The sequence below is a fragment of the Sinocyclocheilus rhinocerous genome, unplaced genomic scaffold (genome assembly GCF_001515625.1).
Source record: "Sinocyclocheilus rhinocerous isolate Xijiao unplaced genomic scaffold, SAMN03320098_v1.1 scaffold11825, whole genome shotgun sequence".
NCBI lineage: Eukaryota > Metazoa > Chordata > Actinopteri > Cypriniformes > Cyprinidae > Sinocyclocheilus > Sinocyclocheilus rhinocerous.
The window spans coordinates 49,940-70,355 of NW_015628311.1; the positions used below are offsets into that span (position 1 = coordinate 49,940).

The 20,416-nt window shown below is 31.7% G+C and overlaps 1 protein-coding gene across 3 annotated transcripts in view; it reads right to left on the reverse strand.

Annotated features, from left to right (window-relative positions):
• The window catches only part of phldb3 (pleckstrin homology-like domain, family B, member 3), a 20,321-nt gene extending 12,509 nt beyond the window's left edge, over positions 1 to 7,812 (reverse strand). For 2 of the 3 annotated variants that reach the window (XM_016548756.1, XM_016548755.1), the window contains exons 1-3: positions 7,654 to 7,812; positions 6,267 to 6,434; positions 3,593 to 3,703 (exon numbers count right to left, since the gene is read on the reverse strand). In XM_016548756.1, the coding sequence (XP_016404242.1) occupies positions 3,593 to 3,703; positions 6,267 to 6,434; positions 7,654 to 7,719 (345 nt within the window). In that variant the 5' untranslated portion in view covers positions 7,720 to 7,812. The remainder of the gene's footprint in view (positions 1 to 3,592; positions 3,704 to 6,266; positions 6,435 to 7,653) is intronic. The other variant, XM_016548757.1, reaches the window with a different exon arrangement.
• Positions 7,813 to 20,416: the final 12,604 nt, after the last annotated feature.

Below are 20,416 nucleotides of genomic sequence, written 5' to 3' on the forward strand. Positions count from 1 at the left end.
CATACCCTTGTCATTATACAAATTTATGTCCTCATTTGTCACAAAAACGCGCACACTCACTCACTCACTCACACTCACACACACACACACACACACACACACTCACTCACTCACTCACTCACTCACTCACTCACACACACACACACACACTCACCGTTTAGTGTCACTATGAGCACTAGTCCTAGTGATCCCTGACAGAACAGCACTAGTAAGAATAGTTGAGCAGTTCTGCAGCTGTGTGAACATGACGGAGTTAAACGTCCCTTCTCTCTCTGACTCACACACACATGAGCGTCTGCGAGGAACACACACTGTCTTTATCTGCTACAGACACTAAATCAGCCCTAATTCAGTTCAACACCGTTAGCAGCTGCTGTGCTCTCAACCGCGTCTGTCTCCAGTGAAAAGCCCTGCACACGTTCGTTCCCTGCGTCCATAGGCGGAGCGTGTGTACCTTCCCCTAGCCACGGGGACTTGGGGCAAAAATGCCACTAAATTGGACAAAAATGCCCCTGCACAAACAAATTAAATCTGTTACGTCTGTTGCTAACAAAGTGAATATGAATAGACAGTGTCGATTGCGGCATTAAATTAAGATCTGCTCATGTTGCACCGTTATTTCATTTTAGGCGTTTTTACAGTGTTGCGCATTTGAACCAATCACACACACCATACATACCATACCGTCCCTTTATGACCACAGTGTTGTAGTCATAATATACGCTTCAGTTTTTGTCACTAGGTCTAATGTTGTTGCATTTTCTTTTCAGTGTTGCCGGGGGGTGGATGTGATACTATACTATAGTGATACTATAGTTCACCCCAAAAAACTGATTTCTGTTATGTAAAATACTTGTATACTTGATTGGAGGCAACTTACATGACCATAGCCGGAGCGTGTGTAGCCACGGGGACTTGGGGCAAAAATTGCACTAAATTGGACAAAAATGCCCCTGCACAAACAAATTAAATCTATTACGTCTGTTGCTAACAAAGTGAATATGAATAGACAGTGTCCATTTCGGCATTAAATTAAGATCTGCTCATGTTGCACCGTATTTCATTTTAGGCGTTTTTACAGTGTTGCGCATTTTAACCAATCACACACATATCTGTTGAGCTTAGGAATGCAATGGCCAATCAGAGGCGTTCAGATGAGTCATCGTTCAAACTCATCAGTTTTGTTGAGTGTGCGCGCGTTCGCTGACTGAATTCTTGCGAATTCTCTCATTATAAACAACAAAGCGCAGATGTACGTACAATGTAAGTAAGAGATTAATTAAACAGTGTATACAGCTTCAGCGATTATAACGATAGTTTTGTTTTTTTGAGAGTGCTTAAACTCGCGATAGATCAATGTTAGTGAAATATATAATTTATTCGCTGTTTGAATAGCAGTGGAAAGGAAACGTTATATAATTATCAATTTCTAACGTTTTAATTAAATTGTAATCACGTTAAATACAAATTCAGTCCCATTAAACATTTTTTTTGCCTACATGACACCCATGTCTGGTTCTAGCCTATAAAGACCGGGTTTATGATGTTTAATACAATTGTCTGCTTTTAGCCTTACCCTGGAGTCGGTTCACCCTCCGCCTATGCCTGCGTCTGTCCTGATCATGAGTGTGATTTAACAGAGCAGAAACACACACTCTCACCGCTCGTGTGTAGAGTTTTCTCAGGGTATCTGCTGTTGTTCTGCTCCGGCGCTTCTCTGAGAATCAGTCTCTCTCGCTCTCTCTCTCCTTCTCTTCCTTATTTCATCACTAATTCTTTCCTGCACTCGAGTGTATCTCTAATCGCTGTAACAGAACGCTGATAAAAGCCTCCAGCACTAAAGCAAGGGATCCTGCAACGCTCGCAGTGCTTTAAAAACACAGCTCAATATATAACACATCCAGAAGGGCAAAGAACACAATCTACTCCACTTTACTGCAACGCTGCAATTCTTTTGCATTCTTTGACTTCAGCTAAGAGGTCATCAGTCTGCTGTCGGTCACATGTTTTCACATTCGCAGGTCAGAGTTCACCAAACTTAGAGTCAAAATACAGTGAAATTAGCATGGGCTTGCGTTTTATATTATTTATTATTTTACTATTATTTATTTATATTTTGCATTATTTTGTTATATATTTTAGTATTTTCAGTTTTTATTATTTATTTATATTTTGCATTATTTTGTTATATATTTTAGTATTTTCCGTTTTTATCATTTATTTATATTTTGCATTATTTTATATATTTTAGTATTTTCAGTTTTGCTTATTTAATTATATTTTGCATTATTTTGTTATATATTTTAGTATTTTCAGTTGTTAAAATTTTAGTTAAAGTTCTAGTAATTTTCTTAGTTTTTAATGTCTATTTAATTTTTATACATTTTTATTTCCATTTTAGAGTTTTTAGCACTTCAACTTGAACTAAATGAAAATTATAACTAACTGAAATAAAATAAGTTTAAGTTGTTATATTCTATTAAATTTCTGTTTCATTTCAATTTACATAAATGTTGTTTAGTATTTATAGCTTTAGTTAATGATAATAACACTGGCTGTGTGATCTAATTATCATTACTATACTATCTTAGTATTTATTAATAATTTGTATTTTTGTCTTTCTATTTAAATTTTTAGTTAAAGTTTTAGTAATTTTGTTGTGTGTTTTAGTCATTTTTATTGCTTTTATTTCTGTTTTAGTTGTAGTAATTTTAGTACTTCAACTTCAACTAAATAAAAATTGGAAAATTTACATAACTAAAATAAAGTTTAAGTTTTGTAATATTCTGTTTATTTCTGTTAACATTCAATTTATTGCAATTAATGCAAATGTTTTATTTTAGTATTTTTAGTTTTAGTTATGATAACAACACTGGCTCAGGACAGTGTTATTTTAGTATCGTTACTATACTGTTTTAGTATTACTAATATTTTGCATTAGTTTTCGTGTTAATATATTTTTCTATTGTAATTTCTATTGTAAAGTTTTAGTAAATTTGTTTGTCTTAGTACTTACTAATATTTTGCATTAGTTTTCATTTTAATATATATATATATATATTCTATTGTAATTTTAGTTAAAGTTTTAGTAAATTTGTTTGTCTTAGTACTTACTAATATTTTGCATTAGTTTTCATTTTAATATATATATATATATATTCTATTGTAATTTTAGTTAAAGTTTTAGTAAATTTGTTTGTCTTAGTACTTACTAATATTTTGCATTAGTTTTAATTTTTAGATTTATTTTTCCATTTTAATTTGTTCAAGTTTTAGCCATTTTGTTGTATGTTGTGTTTGTATTGTCAATTCAGTTTTTATTTAGTAATTTTAGTACTTTAGTAGGAAATTTGTCTTTGCAACTAACTGATTTTTTATATTTTATAATGTTATATCTGTAAATGTAAGTTTTTTGTATTTTTAGTTCTATTTAACACTGGTTGAGGTGTTCAGACGCACCATAAAACAGGTGAATAAATCCTACAGACACACTGAAGGAGGAACACGAGCCACATCTACAGAAGATGATGGACTGTTTCCACGCTTTCAGACGATGTAAACATCTAACAGAAGCAGCGTGAAGACGTCTTACCCTCTGAGACTTGTGCAGCAGCTCCTTTCTCTCCTGTCTGAGGGAACTCAACGCTTTATCCTTTTCTTTTTCCATTTCCTTCAGCTGCTTCTCCAGCTGCTGGACTCGTTCCTGCGAGACAAGATCGGTCAAACGCACACATTGAGCGGTGGTCTTCGGTCTGGTCTGGTTTGCGTGGCACTGAAGGTATAATGCGCTCAGAGAGACTCAGGGTCAGAGATCTGTCATCCGGAGCAGCTGAGCCAATGAGATGCGCACACAATGTGCCTAAACTACATTACACTCAATCTACACTACACACTACATACAGCTGACGGTAATGTGACACGGACAAACTGCTGCTAGTTTATTTTCACTTTTAATTAAGAAATAAAATAATTATTAACAAATAAGATTTTATGTCTTAATATCAACATTTTTTATAAAAAAATTAATACTGTTTAATTAAGAAAAGATGTGTTAAATTGATCAAAAGTGATAGTAAAGACCTCATATTGTTACAAAAGATTTCTATTTCAAATAAACGCTGTTCTTTTGAACTTTCTATTCATCTGTGAATCCTGAAAAATAAAATATATCACAGTTTCCACAAAAATATTGGTTCTGACGGTAATGTGACACGGACAACATGCTGCTAGTTTATTTTCACTTTTAATTAAGAAATAAAATAATTATTAACAAATAAGATTTTATGTATTAATATCAAAAAATTTTATAAAAAAATTAATACTGTTTAATTAAGAAAAGATGTGTTAAATTGATCAAAAGTGATAGTAAAGACCTCATATTGTTACAAAAGATTTCTGTTTCAAATAAACACTGTTCTTTTGAACTTTCTATTCATCTGTGAATCCTGAAAAATAAAATATATCACAGTTTCCACAAAAATATTGGTTTCAACATTGATAATAATCAGAAATGTTTCTTGAGCAGCAAATCAGCATATTAGAATGATTTCTGAAGATCATGTGACACTGAAGACTGGAGTAATGATGCTGAAAATACAGCTGCGCATCACAGAAATACATTACAGTTTAACAGATATTCACAAAGAAAACAGCTGTTTGAAATAGTAATAATAGTTCACAATTTTTACTGTATTTTTGATCAAATAAATGCAGCCCTGGTGAGCAGACGAGACTTCTTTAAAAAAAAAAAAGTAGGGTATAAATATCTAAGAGAAGAAAATAAAATAATGTATGTGTGCATATATATATATAAACACACACACACACACACAAAATAAAAAATATATAAATACAAGCAGAAATATATTATATTATTCAGAAATATTAATATATTTCTGCTTGTCTATATATATATTTTATTTTATTTATGTATGTGTGTGTGTATGTTTTATTTATAATTATGTTGTATATTATTAAAATATTATATATATGTATATGCACACAAACAATATTATATTTAATATGTATAATATTACAATATTAAATGTAATATATATAAAATAAATGTGAACCTGGCTGTGAAAACCCAGCTAAAGCTTTACTGTTTTCTACATATAAACATCCTTATCTTTATCCACAAGGTAAAGAACATTCTGTGTAGAGTTGCAGCTATCGATTAATTTAGTAATAGAATATTCTACCGATTATTCCATCGATTAATTGGATAAGAAGTCATTTTTCTTTATTAAAGAGCAATACTAAATAAACAAGAGAAAATTAGATAGGTCTCTTAAAATAAACTAATTTGTTTCCTTTTTAGAAAAATTTACATTAATATTGCTGAAATTGCATACATTAATAACCGTGAAAACTAAACCCATTTAATGCATTTAATTGCCAAATTACATTCAAAATGCAAATACAAATATATCAATAAAAAATAAATAAAATAAAAAAAATAATAAAAAATTTATCTATTTCACATTACTCTAAAAAAGGTAAACATTACAACCTAAAACTAAGGCATAAATCAAAATAATAGTAACAATAATAATAATAATACCTAAACATTGCATTTATGTCGAGCAACTTAACTTTCATGTTCCAGCCTAACTAAAGCTCAAGCATGACATGAGCCTTTACTTTTTGGCTTTTGTGAGAGGCAAAAATCAGTGGACAGGAAGGTAACTTGGAACAAGAACAAGAGTCCATACACAATTTCTAAACACATTTTTCTGCAACATGAAAGAGTTAGTGTGTGTGTGTGTGTGTGTGTGGGTGTGTGTGTGAGTGTGTGAGTGAGTGTGTGTGTGTCACAGAGAGAATGAGACAATGTCTCTGTCTCTCTCTCTGTTTTTAATGTAATTAGCTTGTTTACTGCATCATGTGACTGTGTTTGGCGTGTCAGCGTGAGAAATACTTCCGCTCAGTGCTACATAACATACTGATGACATAATGAGAGTCAGCCAATGAGAGTGACCCATTTGGAAAATAATGATGTGTAATGAAGACTCACTAAATTCCATTTAGTAGAAAGTCCGAATTTTCAAGATTCTGCAACAAACTGACACCTGAAGTCAGTCAGACTTGATTTGAACAGATGTGTGTATATAAAGTAGAGTGATGTGCTCATTTACTAATAAACATAGACTTTAAAGCAAATAAAGTGAAGTGCATTCAACAAATCCTACTAGACAGGAGTGTAAAACACGTAAATGATCTTGTCTGTAGTTAAACTGGACTGTTTGTTCAGTGTTTCCTCTCACCTGAGAAGCATTGCGTGTGTGCTGTACTCTGGTTATCTCTCTTTCGATGATCGTTTCTCTTTCTCCGTCCTCTCCGTCTCGCTCGTCTTCCACTCCGCTCTCCAGCTCCAGAATGTGGAACTCCATGTCTTCAAACGCTCGCACTTTGACCTCCAGCGCATCCTTCTCCTGGAAACCAAACAGATGCTTCACATTATTACATTAGTTTTCATTATTACATTTTTTTCACCGTTCACGACAGTGCAAGCAGCACCGATCTGTCCATAGGGATTTTCATGCTTTTATTTCAGCAAAATAAAATATAAAAAATGTAAATAAATTTGAAAGGCAGAATTAAAAAAATAATTATTAATAATAAATTATTATTATTAAAAATGTAAATACATTTCTATGTATACACAGAAAAGTTTGGGGTTGGGAAGATTTTTTACATACAGTAAAAACAGTAATATTATTACAATTTAAAATAGTTGTTTTCTATGTGAATATCTGTTAAAATGTAATTTATTTCTGTGATGCGCAGCTGTATTTCCAGCATCATTACTCCAGTCTTCAGTGTCACATGATCTTCAGAAATCATTCTAATATGCTGATTTGCTGCTCAAGAAACATTTATGATTATTATTATTATCATCATCAATATTTACAGTTGGGTACATTTTTTCAGGATTCTTTGATGAATACAAAGATCAACATTTATCTGAAATAAAAAGCGTTTGTAACATTTTACACTCTACTATTCAACAGCTTGGAGTCAGTATAATTTATTATTAGTTTTTTTTAAATACTTTTATTTAGCAAGGATGCTTTAAATTGATTAAAAGTGATGATAAAGACATTTATAATGTAACAAAATATTTCTATTTCAGGTAAATGCTGTTCTTCTGAACTTTCTATTCATCAAAGAAACCTGAAAAAATCTACTCAGCTCTTTTCAACATAATAATAATAATAATAAGTGTTTTTTTGAGCAGCGAATCAGAATATTAGAGTGATTTCTGATGGATCGTGTGACTGGAGTAATGATGCTAAAAATTCAGCTTTGAAATCACAGGAATAAATTATATTTTAAAATATATTCAAATAGAAAGTAGTTACTTTAAATAGTAAAAATATTTCACAATATTACTGCTTTTGCTGTGCTCTGGATCAAATAAATGCAGGCTTGGTGAGCAGAAGAGACTTCTTTAAATAACATAAAAAATCTTACTGTTCAAAAATTTGACTGGGAGTGTATATATATATACAGTATATGAGACTGATAACTTCAAAACAACACTCCTCTCATCTGTCACTGGTCGATATGACAGGCCACTCAATGTTTCAGATGAAATGAATCACCTAATGACTGCCTCATTAAACTGTGAACAGCAGTGTTTGTGTTCACCTGTTGCAGCTGAAGCAGCATCTGCTCTCGCTGGTCTTCTGGCTGCGAGGGAATCTGTTTCTCCATCTCCTCACACCTCCTCTTCACCTCCTCCACCTTCAGACGCTGCTCCTCCAGCTGAACTCGCTCCTGAAGGACAGCATGTCTTCAGCTCAAACACTAATCATTAGGGATGCACGATATTGGATTTTTCCCCGATATCCGATATGCCGATATTTTGCCGATACCGATATATTTCCTTTTGTTTGGAAACGACACCAAGTCTCTCCTGTGTGCCAATTATAAGCAAATTAGTTTTCATTTTGATTCGTTTTTAACAAGAGCTTATTTGTTAGAATTAAATAAATAACAAAGTTCTTTTAACTAAACTATATATCAATCGCTGCATTTTTTTTTTTCAGAAAGATGCAGTAGTAACCTTAACATTTTATTTTAAAGATTTACATTTGTAGATGGTCTAAAGGCAGCGGTTCCAAACTGGGTTTTTATATTTATTACATAAAGCCTAGCCTAATTAATTAACATGACACGACTAAGAGAGTGCAGTTTTCCCCGAAAATCAGTACGATTGTAAATTCGACATTGATTTTAAACAAGACTTCAAACGAGTAGTTAATATTAAGTGACTTAGGGCATATATTTTAGTACAATAATGTCAATGTGACTGTTTTTGCTCGATTTGTTTAACGAAAATAGTTCCAAACAAACTTAGCAGCAGAACTGTCGCGCATCTCTGAGCAACACACAGCGTCAGTGGTGTTTCGTTAGGCTACTGAATGATTCGCATTTTTGAATTAATAATTTGAGTCAATGATTCAGTGGTCCATTCATAAAGACAGGCGCTTGCTTCATTCTTGAATGAATCAGCCGTTTGAACGAATCGTTTGAATGCCTCAATGACTCACTCAATAAGACTTGCTGCCACCTGCTGGCGGGTTACTTTCAAATTTAAAAGTAACTTTTTTTTTGTATTTTTTACAACTTTTCATATTTGTAAATAAAAAAACCTGATGTAAAACACCAAGCTCACAGCATTATTTATGCTGTTGTAATTTTGCAGTGTTAATGCATTCATGCTACATTTCAGCTTCATTAAATTGTCTGTGTAAATGCATCTAAATGCCACTTCAGCTGCTTCTGTTTCTCCAGCAGTGGAAAATTTGGTTTTGTTAATATTGATTTCATTTGATTGGTAACAGCCCTATAGAGGCTTATTATATTAAGTGAAATTAATAATAAAATGTAAGAATTTGATATGAAAGATGACACATGCATTTAATAAGGTTAGGGGGAAATGCCCTTTTTATAGGCAAAAAAAAAAAAAGACCTGGAAATCAATTCAAATAAATTTTAATATGCAGTAATTTTCCAGCAACAAAATTGTGGCCAGTGAAAATGCTGAGTGGCTAGTAATTTTGGAAAACCACTAGCCACAGTGGCTGGTGAGCAAAAGAGTTAATGTCAAGCCCTGTATACAGTGAATACTTGTAATTATACTTGTATTGCAGTAAAAAATTTGGTGTTTAACCGGAGAACGGTGGTGGGGGTGCTTGACATGTGTCAAACACTAGAAAGGGGTGCATGCTGCAAAAAGTTTGGGAACCACTGGTCTAAAGCAAAAGAGTTGTAAAAAATTCAGAAAATCTTTTAGAGCTCATAATTTGTTTAAAAATATAACATATTACACATTAATGAATAAATCAGTATTTGTGACCTTGGAGCACAAAAGCAGTCTTAAGTCGCTGGGATATATTTGTAGCAATAGCCAACAATACATTGTATGGGTCAAAATTATTGATTTTTCTTTTATGCCAAAAATCATTAGGATATTAAGTAAAGATCATGTTCCATGAAGATATTTTGTAAATTTCCTACCGTAAATATATCAAAACTTAATTTTTGATTAGTAATATGCATTGCTAAGAACTTCATTTGGACAACTTTAAAGATGATTTTCTCAATATTTTGATTTTTTTTGCACCCTCAGATTCCAGATTTTCAAATAGTTGTATCTCAGCCAAATATTGTCCTATCCTAACAAACCATACATCAATGGAAAGATTATTTATTCAGCTTTGATGCATTAATCTCAATTTCGAAAAATTTACGCTTATGACTGATTTTGTGGTCCAGGGTCATATATATAAAATTATTTAATTTACAAGTGTCATATTTGTGTTTTTTTTATTCATGTAAGATATAGCTTCTGACCTTTAAATCAAAACATACTCATGATTTTATGAAATCAATTACCGCTTTATTTAATCAGAAACACAGTCTAAATGTTATTAGTGTATTTAACTTTAATTTCATTAAAAGTAGGCCAACAGCACCCCCTACGGAATTAAAACTCGTTACCGAACGAGCTTTAGGACCCGGGGGAGGCTGCCGCTGCATGTGCTATTACTGTTGACTCTATCTCACACCGAAAGCATTCTGTACTGCATTCTCAGTTTAAATGCAGCGATCCAAAGCAGTGAATCTAATCACCATTCAGGCAAAACTTTGCTTCAAGAATGAGCCACACTGCTGACGTGATCTAATCGCTAGCACACCCTGAGCACATGTGAGTTAACCTATTCCTCTTATCGGCGTGACATATCGGCATAATTTTTCATATCGGGCCGATGCCGATATTTACATTTAAAGGCACAATATGTAAGATTTTTTAATTAAAATATCCAAAAACCACTAGAATCCTTGCTAAATAAAAGTATTAATTTCTATAATTTGTTCCCCCCCAAGTATAGTATAGCGTAAAACGTTACAAAAGCTTTTTATTTCAGATAAATGCTGATCTTTGGATCTTTCCATTCATCAAAGAATCCTTACTCAAGTTTTTTAAATATTGATAATAATAATAATAATAAAATGTTTCTTGAACAGCAAATCAGCATATTAGAATGATTTCTGAAGGATCATGTGACACTGAAGACTGCAGGAATGATGCTGAAAATTCTGCTTTAAAATCACAGGAATAAATTACGTTTTTAAATGTATTCAAATAGAAAGCAGGTATTTTAAATAGTAAAAATATTTCACAGTATTACTGTTTTTGCTGTATTTTGGATCAAATAAATGCAGGCTTGATGAGCAGAGAATTCTTTAAACATTAAACATCGTACTGTTCAAAAACTTTTGACTGGTAGTGTAGATAATTTGTTTTAAGAGAGAAACTCTGATTAGGGGATTTAATAGATAATTTTTGCTTATAAACTACATTTTAGTCTCGTCTATTTTCGTCAACGATATTGCATGTTAATATAGTCACAGTTAGCGTTTAATGATGTTGGCAGTGTCATATTTTTCATCATAGTTTTCCTTAAGGAAACTCACCTCAATCTTTAGCTCCTCCCTCTGCTGGTCGAGCTCCGTGATTCGCTGCTGCAGCATCGACGGTGATGTCAGCGAGACTCCGCCTCCCTGTTTGACTCGATGCTGGTTAAGCACAGAAGGAGAGATGAGTGCAGCTGATCTGCTGGACTGGTTATGAGAGGAAAGCGTGTATTTACCCGTTCGCTCTCTGTGCTGCTGCCCTCGGTGTCTGACTCCGCCCCCGAGGAGGCGGGGCTCTGCTCCACTCTCACGATCCACGGCGATCTCCGGACCGGATCCCATTGACTCTTCTGCGTTTCCATATTGTGTCTGGGCATGTCTGATTACACAGGAGTGGAAACTGGTTAAGCTTGCACATTACAACAACAAACAAGGCTCAAATGACAGATGCTCACGCTAACATGCACTGAACACGGTAAAAGTGAAGTCCTGACTGGTAAACAGTGTATAACGTGTTCTAGATGTTGCTTTCTTAGATTAATGAGCAAAAAATGTTACACAACTGCCATTAATTCTCAGGTAGAATGTGTTACAGAAATGCTTAACACTGGCATTTTAATCCAAGTTATTACTATTAAAATATTCATGACATATTATTTAATTGCTCAAGTATAATAATAGCTATCACTGTCTCTGTTTTAGAAATAAAAATAACAATTTAAATGTAGTTATTAACAAAATAAAAATGTAAGTTAAATATTTAAAAAAAATTTAAAAGCAGACATAAAAACAGTTTATTTCAAATAATACATACTTTTAAATAAACTTGAAAGCAAAAATGAAAAATTAACTTAGTTATATGTAAACTAAAAATGTAAATACATTTAAAAGGCAAAACTATTAATAATTTAAATTATTTTTAAAATATTATTAATATATATATATATATATATATATATAATTGTAATCTAAATCTAAATTATTACAATTAATAATTAATTTACTGCTGAAGTATAATAATAATTATCATTGTGACAAAAGGCATAAAATGTAAATTTAAAATAATAAATGTGTATTTATTAACTATAAATATATGAAAATATAAGCAGAAATAAAAAAACAAATTATTATAATTTATAAATATATATTTAGATTTTTATTGGCTATAGAACACTTAAAAATCAGCTATAAATAAGCAGTACCGGTCAATATATTCTTGCAAAATAAAAGTTGGATAGAAAGGGACAGAAAAGCATTTTCTTTCTCTTTTCCCCAAAACAAACCACAGTAAAGGCTGTGAAGATGAAAGCAGGAATGACAGACAGTAGATCAATAGCACTGCTTTCTCTCCAGCAGGTGTTGTTACACAACAAGGCCACAGCTGAGTGTAAATGACTCTGAAGCTTTTGTGTTCGCTCCTGACGCCGAGTGTGGGAACAGACTCTCGCCCGTCTTTGTCCGAACCGTTCCCAGCCTCTCCCTGCTCTGTCTGTCAGACCGGCCCAGGCCTTATTAGGACTCGCAGGCACACAGATAAATATAAAACTCAGATACGAGGAGCTCCAAACACAGACGGACACAGAGAGGAGGAAGTGGCTTCTAAAATGTCACAGACTGGTTTCATATTTCCACAGAGAGAGATTGGAGTCTGTTCCCAGAATAACCACAGCCTCTCTGAACACACACACACACACACACATATACACACACACACTCACACATACACACACATACACACTCACACACACACACACACACACACAATAGCTTGTTTAAACAGACGGCCTTCATGACAAAAGCAGGTCTTATTGTGTGTGTGTTACTACATGTACCGTTGATTAAAACTAGACCTGGCAGATTTGAACTAACAGCTAAACACTGTTGAGATGACAAACAAAACAGACTTGTTGCAATCCGACTTCTCTGCAAAGGAAACGTGCGATGCTAATACAAAATATAAAAAAAATAATACATATATAAAATGATATAACATCTGCTATTTGTCTAAAAGAGGGCATCTTAGAAGAAAGCATAATATAAAATATAAATATAAAATAATATAATATAAAATCTTATCTGCTCTTCTGCTAAAAGAATGCAGCAAGTTATTAAATATTAATGTAAAATAATATATAAAATTTTATGTTCTTGGACTAACAGAAGGCAGTATAAAGTAAAATATAAATATAAAAGAATAATAATACATAAATAATAAAAAATTGCATCAGCTCTTTGGCTCAAAAAGTCATTTTAGAAGGCAGCATAATATAAAATAAATAAATAAAATAATAATAATATAAAATAACATAAATCCTATCTGCTGTTTGGCTAAAAGTTGTCTTAGAAGGCAGAATAATATAAAATATAAATATTAAATAATAAAATAAAATATTTTCTGCTCTTTGGCTAAAAGAAGGTCCTAAATAAATAAATATTTAATTTTATTTAATATTTAAATGTATTTCATTTAAATATAAACATATATGTAATAAAACAAAAATAAAAAATATATATTATAATATATAAAATAATGTAAAGTTTTATCTGTTCTTTGGCTATAAAAGAAAGTGTCTTAGAAGGTAGCATAATATAAAATATAAATATAAAATAATAATAATATATAAAATAACAAATCCTATCTAGTGTTTGGCTAAAATAAGTTGTCTTAGAAGGCAGAATAATATAAAATAATATAATATTAAATCTAAAAGACAGCATCTTAGAAGGCAGCATGATATAAAATACAAATATTAAATAATAATAAAAAAAAAAAAATTCTGCTCTTTGGCTAAAAGAAGGTCTTAAATAAATGCACAAATAAATAAATATTAATTTTTTTTATTTTAATTTTATTTAATATTTAAATGCATTTCATTTAAATATAAACATATATTTATAATAAAACAAAAATAAAAAATATATTATAATGTATAAAATAATGTAAAGTTTTATCTGTTCTTTGGCTATAAAAGAAGGCAGCATAAAATAAAATATAAATATAAAATAAAAAAATAATATATAAAAGTTTTATCTGCTCTATAGCTAAACGATAGTTTCTCAGAAGTCAGCATAACAAATAATGCAGCCTATATAGACAGCTCACAAGCGGCCCTGTAGCCTGACTCGTGCCGTGTGTAAAGACTAGTTAGGTTAACTAAGACTAGGCCCCGTGTGACACCAGCAAACCCTGTTCATCTGAACTCAGAGCGTCGTGAAGGTCTGGAGTCCAGCAGAGATAAGGTGAAGAAGCTCTGCTCACTTTAATACACAGAGCAACCAGCCACAGAAGCAGTGACTGCAGATAAACACTCACACTCGCTTACTCGGCTTTCCAAGGAACTTTAAACACTATCAAAGGTAAATGTCCCAAGATTATGGGATCACCGTGGTATCTGATCAATGCATCTCAGAATACCACGATACTGCTATGGTAAATGACCGAATACCATGGTATTATTACCACTGTGAATGGTGCGAATGATCATTTAGACTACTCTAATATTACCGTGGTATCTGACCAATGCATTCCAAGGTACTTTACAGAATACTATGGTAAAAGACCAAATAACATGGTATTACAGTTGTACAACCCAAATATAATCATCCTAAAATATTAAAGGCAGCTATCTATTTTTTTTTTTATGTATGGAGACTCAATTTATAATGTGAAAAATTAATACTATAAATATGTCTAAAATATTATTTGGAAAAAATTATGTTACATTATTATGAGTTTTTGTCTATTCGCTATACTTTACAGCTACATATTATTTATTGAAATCTTTTTTTTTTATTTTAGTCATTTTTATTTATTTTAATCAAATTATTTATTCATTTAATTAGATTTATAGTTATTTATATTCATAATAATTTATTTTATAATTATAATAATTATTTGTTTAAATGATAATTTATAATATAATATATATTTAAATTTATAACATAATACTTTTTTTTTCTTTAATTTTTTACAAAATGACAGCTAATGTGATGGCCAGTATACAAATAAAGTGAACACTTATGTTACATAATATTTCATCTTTTAATTCACTAAAATGTGAAAACCGTGGTAACATCATGGTACTAAATGACTACTTCCAAAGGGAAATTCTACATCTTTTCTATTCCCAAAAATATGGTATTTCCATAGCATTTGTCCAAGCAAACCACAATACTCCCGTGATAAATGAACAAAATACTATGGTACTACCACGGTCCAAAAAGTGTGATAATGTAAAGGCATTTTTGCAAATATTTTGTTACACTGAAAAAATGTGTAGTATTTACTATTCAACTATTTCCACTCAGAAATTGCTGGTATTTTACACAAATAATCAGAAGAAATGGCACGTAACCCACGGAATGAAACATCTCTCACCTGAGTGCAGCATTCCTCAAACTAAGCACAAGAAACAGCCTCGTTATAATTACAGCACAGCCGGTCAGATCACCTCAAACACAACTAACATGCAGTGACTGATCCATACGGACTGCATATATCACCATCAGAGAATTTAAAAGGCAGCAATATATTTTCATGTTTCATGTATACTGTGAAATATTCATATTATTGTAAATATTATTTGAAAAATATTTATTTATAACGAATAATTTTTAATTAATATTCTCACATTATTCTATTCACTATAGTACTGTATTATGTACTATTTATTTTGATCGTTTGTATATTATTTTAGTCATTTTTTAACTTATTTTAATATTTTTTATTTATGTAATTTACATTTATTTTAATCAAATTACATGCATTATTTAATTTTTTTGCATTTTTATTTATTTTAATCATTTGTATATTATTTAATTATTTTAGTCACTTATTTTAATATTTTTTATTTATGTAATTTACATTTATTTTAATCAAATTACTTGCATTATTTAATTTTTTTGCATTTTTTATTTATTTCAATCATTTGTATATTATTTAATTATTTTAATCACTTTTTAAAATATTTTTTATTTATGTAATTTACATTTATTGTAATCAAATTACATGCATTAATTTTTTTTACACTGTTTTTCTCTAAAGTGACTGACAGCTGATATAATGTTAACCCTAATTTATTTTAATATTTATTTTAATCAAAATACATGAGTTTGTCAGATTGTACTTTTTAATTATTGATTTACATTGTTTACACTTTTTTCTCTAAAGTAACTGATGGCTGACATAATGCTAACCCTAACCCTCATTTATTTTAATAATTGTTTTATTTGCTTATTTTTTTTATTTATTGCAACCAAATTTGAAAGATGTTTAGATCTACTTTTATTTTTAAAATGTACTGTTATTTTTACACTAATTCCTTTTAATTAATTTGTATTTCATTTATAAAAATCAAATTACATAACTTAGTATATATATATATAAACACTGTTTTTTTTCTCTAAAGTGACTGGCAGCTGATATAATGCTGGTTTATACATAATAATGACATCAAATATGATTTACACAATTGTAGTGAACACTTATGTTACATAATATTTACTGTAAATTCACTAAAACATCCATTACTACAGCTGTTGGCAGATGTAAACACATTTTAATTAAACTTTCAGTGTTGGTTTCAATGTAAACTAGTCTCATTAACCAGTACACCGTGGTGGTTTAGTTTGATATTTACAATGTTTTTAATAATGACTACATTAAATTATCACAGTATTGTTATTTACTCCTCGGTATTTCTACCAGGTTTAGTTAAGGTTCGTTAGTTTCCCTCAGAGTTTAACGTCCGTTCAGATGGAGGGTTTTCAGAGCTGTCAATCATTCCTGTCAATCAATCACTTCTGTCAAGAATTAAAATCTCTGATTCTGAACTATAATTAAAGACTATTACATAATTCCCAGAGAACCGTGCAGTTAATCGCGTCGGTTTCACGTCTGGTTTATCGATAAATTGAGAGAAACGTACCGATCTTACCTGTGTAGAACTTCCGCCTCAATTCCGCCAACGGTCCTGGAGTCTGAGGACGACAAAATAACGACAAATTAACTCGAGCGCGGATTTAAACGGGCTTTTCACGGGAAGCGATACGATTCGACACGGCCAGCGCGATTTCCAACTTTCACTCAGTAGTGTGTGTGTGTGTGTGTGTGTGTGTGTGTGTGTGTGAGAGAGAGAGCGAGAGAGAAAGTGTGTGTGTTTGACGATTCGACACGGCCAGCGGGATTTCCAACTTTCACTCAGTAGTGTGTGTGTGTGTGAGAGAGAGAGCGAGAGAGAAAGTGTGTGTGTTTGTGTCACACTGGCCGCGTCTCAAACTCTATTGCGCCGCCTACATAGACAGCGTGTGGGCGGCGCGCTGGAGTCAGCGTCAGGATCACGTGACGCTCTAGCACGCTGTCTACATAGGGCGCCTCACTAGGATTCGAACACAGCCCATGATGTCCGCTGAATGTGACCGTCAACAGCGACATTATAGTACAAACGTTACACAGGTTATCTAAATATAACACCCATAGAAGTTTTTATTAATATTTTCAATCAGATATTTTTAGCAGTTTTTGTATTTTGTCTGTAGTTTTTTTTTTTGTAGTTTTCAATAATAATTTAATAATTTATTTATTTATTTTTTCAGTTTTAGTACATCAAATTAAACTAAATAAAAAATATTTTCTTTGTCAACGTTTCAGGTAATGAAAGTGTTTTTAGTTTCAGTTTTAGTTAACTATAATAACCATATAATAACACACACACACACAATATTATACAGTATATATATATATATTGTACAAAATATTAAACTAACAATTTTTAGAGATCATATTTTTTTTTTAAAAAGTGACAATTTTTGGGTGGAGAATGACATGAAAGAAAAGGGAATAAAAAACAATTATCTCTAATAATCTTTCTTCAAATGAGACAAATCAGTTTGATAATTGCAATAATTCAAAACAGGTGTAAAAAATATGACAATTAAGTTCAGGCAATGAACACTAAATCATTATTTTATTATGTTATTGTGTAACTAACCAGGTTCATTAATACAGCTGAGTTTGACCTCATATATTTCAAACGGTAGTGCATAAGAGGAATGACCCCTAGTTCACTTCTGAGGGACTGACAGACACAGTGTGACTTTCACATCTAGTGCACTCATAAATCTGCAGCAGGGAGTGTGCAGCAACTTGTTAGGGTGCTCTAGTGCCACACAGACAGAAAGAGAGATTTATAACAGAGCCGAGACAATGAACTGAACAGATGGAGGACAGCAGTGCAGCTGCCAACCCTTTAGTGCACTAAAGTTGCACACTAGATGCTGTCAGACACATTCAGACCTTTAAATGAACATCATTTAATGTCTTCATGTGCACGTCACACTATTCACACAATGAAAGCTCTCGGTCTGGCATTGAGCTGCTTCTTGTTTAAAGAGGAACTAAAGCAGAATCACTGCAGTCAATCAAGATTGAAGTCAGCCCCGCCCCCAAACACACACCATTGGTCGAGCCAGTGCAGAGTCCCGCCCACTCATGCCACTGCAGCCACTCAAACACATTTCAGCGTAGTGCAGTGTTTTTGTCATTTTCCAGTACAAATATCTCACATCTATTTAGACAAGATACAAAAAGACTTCAGGTAAACTGATATAATTTATTGCTATTATAATAGTACGTACATGTAATGTGTAACAAGGACACCTTAAAATAAAGTGTTACCCAAAAAGACTCATCATTATTATTATTTACTGTTTATTATCATTATATTTATTTATTGATTGATTGATTTAGCAACATTTGCTACATTTAGGATACTTCAATCAAATTTAGTTGTTTTTTTGAAAAACTTATTAAAATGATACAAAATACGTCAGAGGGGTAAGACAAATAATCTTTGAATTCAGTTCATTTTTCTTAATACACTGATTGAACCTCATTTAATTTAGGAAAAATCAATCAATCAATCAATCAATCAGAAACCAAGACTTAATCTGAAGTCATTTTGCATCTCAAGTAAATTTGAAGACATTTGTACTGGAAAACAAGACAAAAACACACATTTTTTATTGATTATTATTGATAATATTTATCTGAATTTATTTATTTATTTGCAATATTTATGATATTTATATGAGTTTCAAAAAACCCAAAAGAGCTGCAAACTGCACTGGTTTGGATTCTGCATATCTTAAGTTAATGTCTTCATGTGCACGTCACACTATTCACACAATGAAAGCTCTCGGTCTGGCATTGAGCTGCTTCTTGTTTAAAGAGGAACTAAAGCAGAATCACTGCAGTCAATCAAGATTGAAGTCAGCCCCGCCCCCAAACACACACCATTGGTCGAGCCAGTGCAGAGTCCCGCCCACTCATGCCACTGCAGCCACTCAAACACATTTCAGCGTAGTGCAGTGTTTTTGTCATTTTCCAGTACAAATATCTCACATCTATTTAGACAAGATACAAAAAGACTTCAGATAAACTGATATAATTTATTGCTATTATAATAGTACGTACATGAAATGTGTAACAAGGACACCTTAAAATAAAGTGTTACCCAAAAAGACTCATCATTATTATTATTTACTGTTTATTATCATTATATTTATTTATTGATTGATTGATTTAGCAACATTTGCTACATTTAGGATACTTCAATCAAATTTAGTTGTTTTTTTGAAAAACTTATTAAAATGATACAAAATACGTCAGAGGGGTAAGACAAATAATCTTTGAATTCAGTTCATTTTTCTTAATACACTGATTGAACCTCATTTAATTTAGGAAAAATCAATCAATCAATCAATCAATCAGAAACCAAGACTTAATCTGAAGTCATTTTGCATCTCAAGTAAATTTGAAGACATTTGTACTGGAAAACAAGACAAAAACACACATTTTTTATTGATTATTATTGATAATATTTATCTGAATTTATTTATTTATTTGCAATATTTATGATATTTATATGAGTTTCAAAAAACCCAAAAGAGCTGCAAACTGCACTGGTTTGGATTCTGCATATCTTAAGTTTTCTTATGAAATATGCCATTTGATGAGTTTATTACATGTCACATTACAAGATCTGTAGCACTTTAAAGCATATAAATGAATTCTATGATTACGGTATGATACAGCATGCACACAGATTAGCTCAAGTGTTTGACGAAGTTCAAAAATATTCTTAAAGAACAAGAACCAACACAGAAGTTAATGCATCGTGCTTTATGAATCTGGTATTGGAAAACAAGACAAGAGTATGAATCATATTTGCAGTGCATCAGTGCTGATGAAATTACACTCGTGTCCTTGATCGTCTGTAATAAAAGCTTTAGGTATAAAATTCAAAACTGCCTCCTAAAAGCACATTTATTGAATCTACACTGCAGGAGATTGTACTAAAGTCCCCATGAAATCAAAATTAAAGTTTTTTGGGTGTTAGTATCAATATGTTAGTCTTAAGGTTATCTATAAGGCAGTGTGCTCCAAAACAGTGACAACATTCGCATTTAGAAGATATAAGCATTCAAA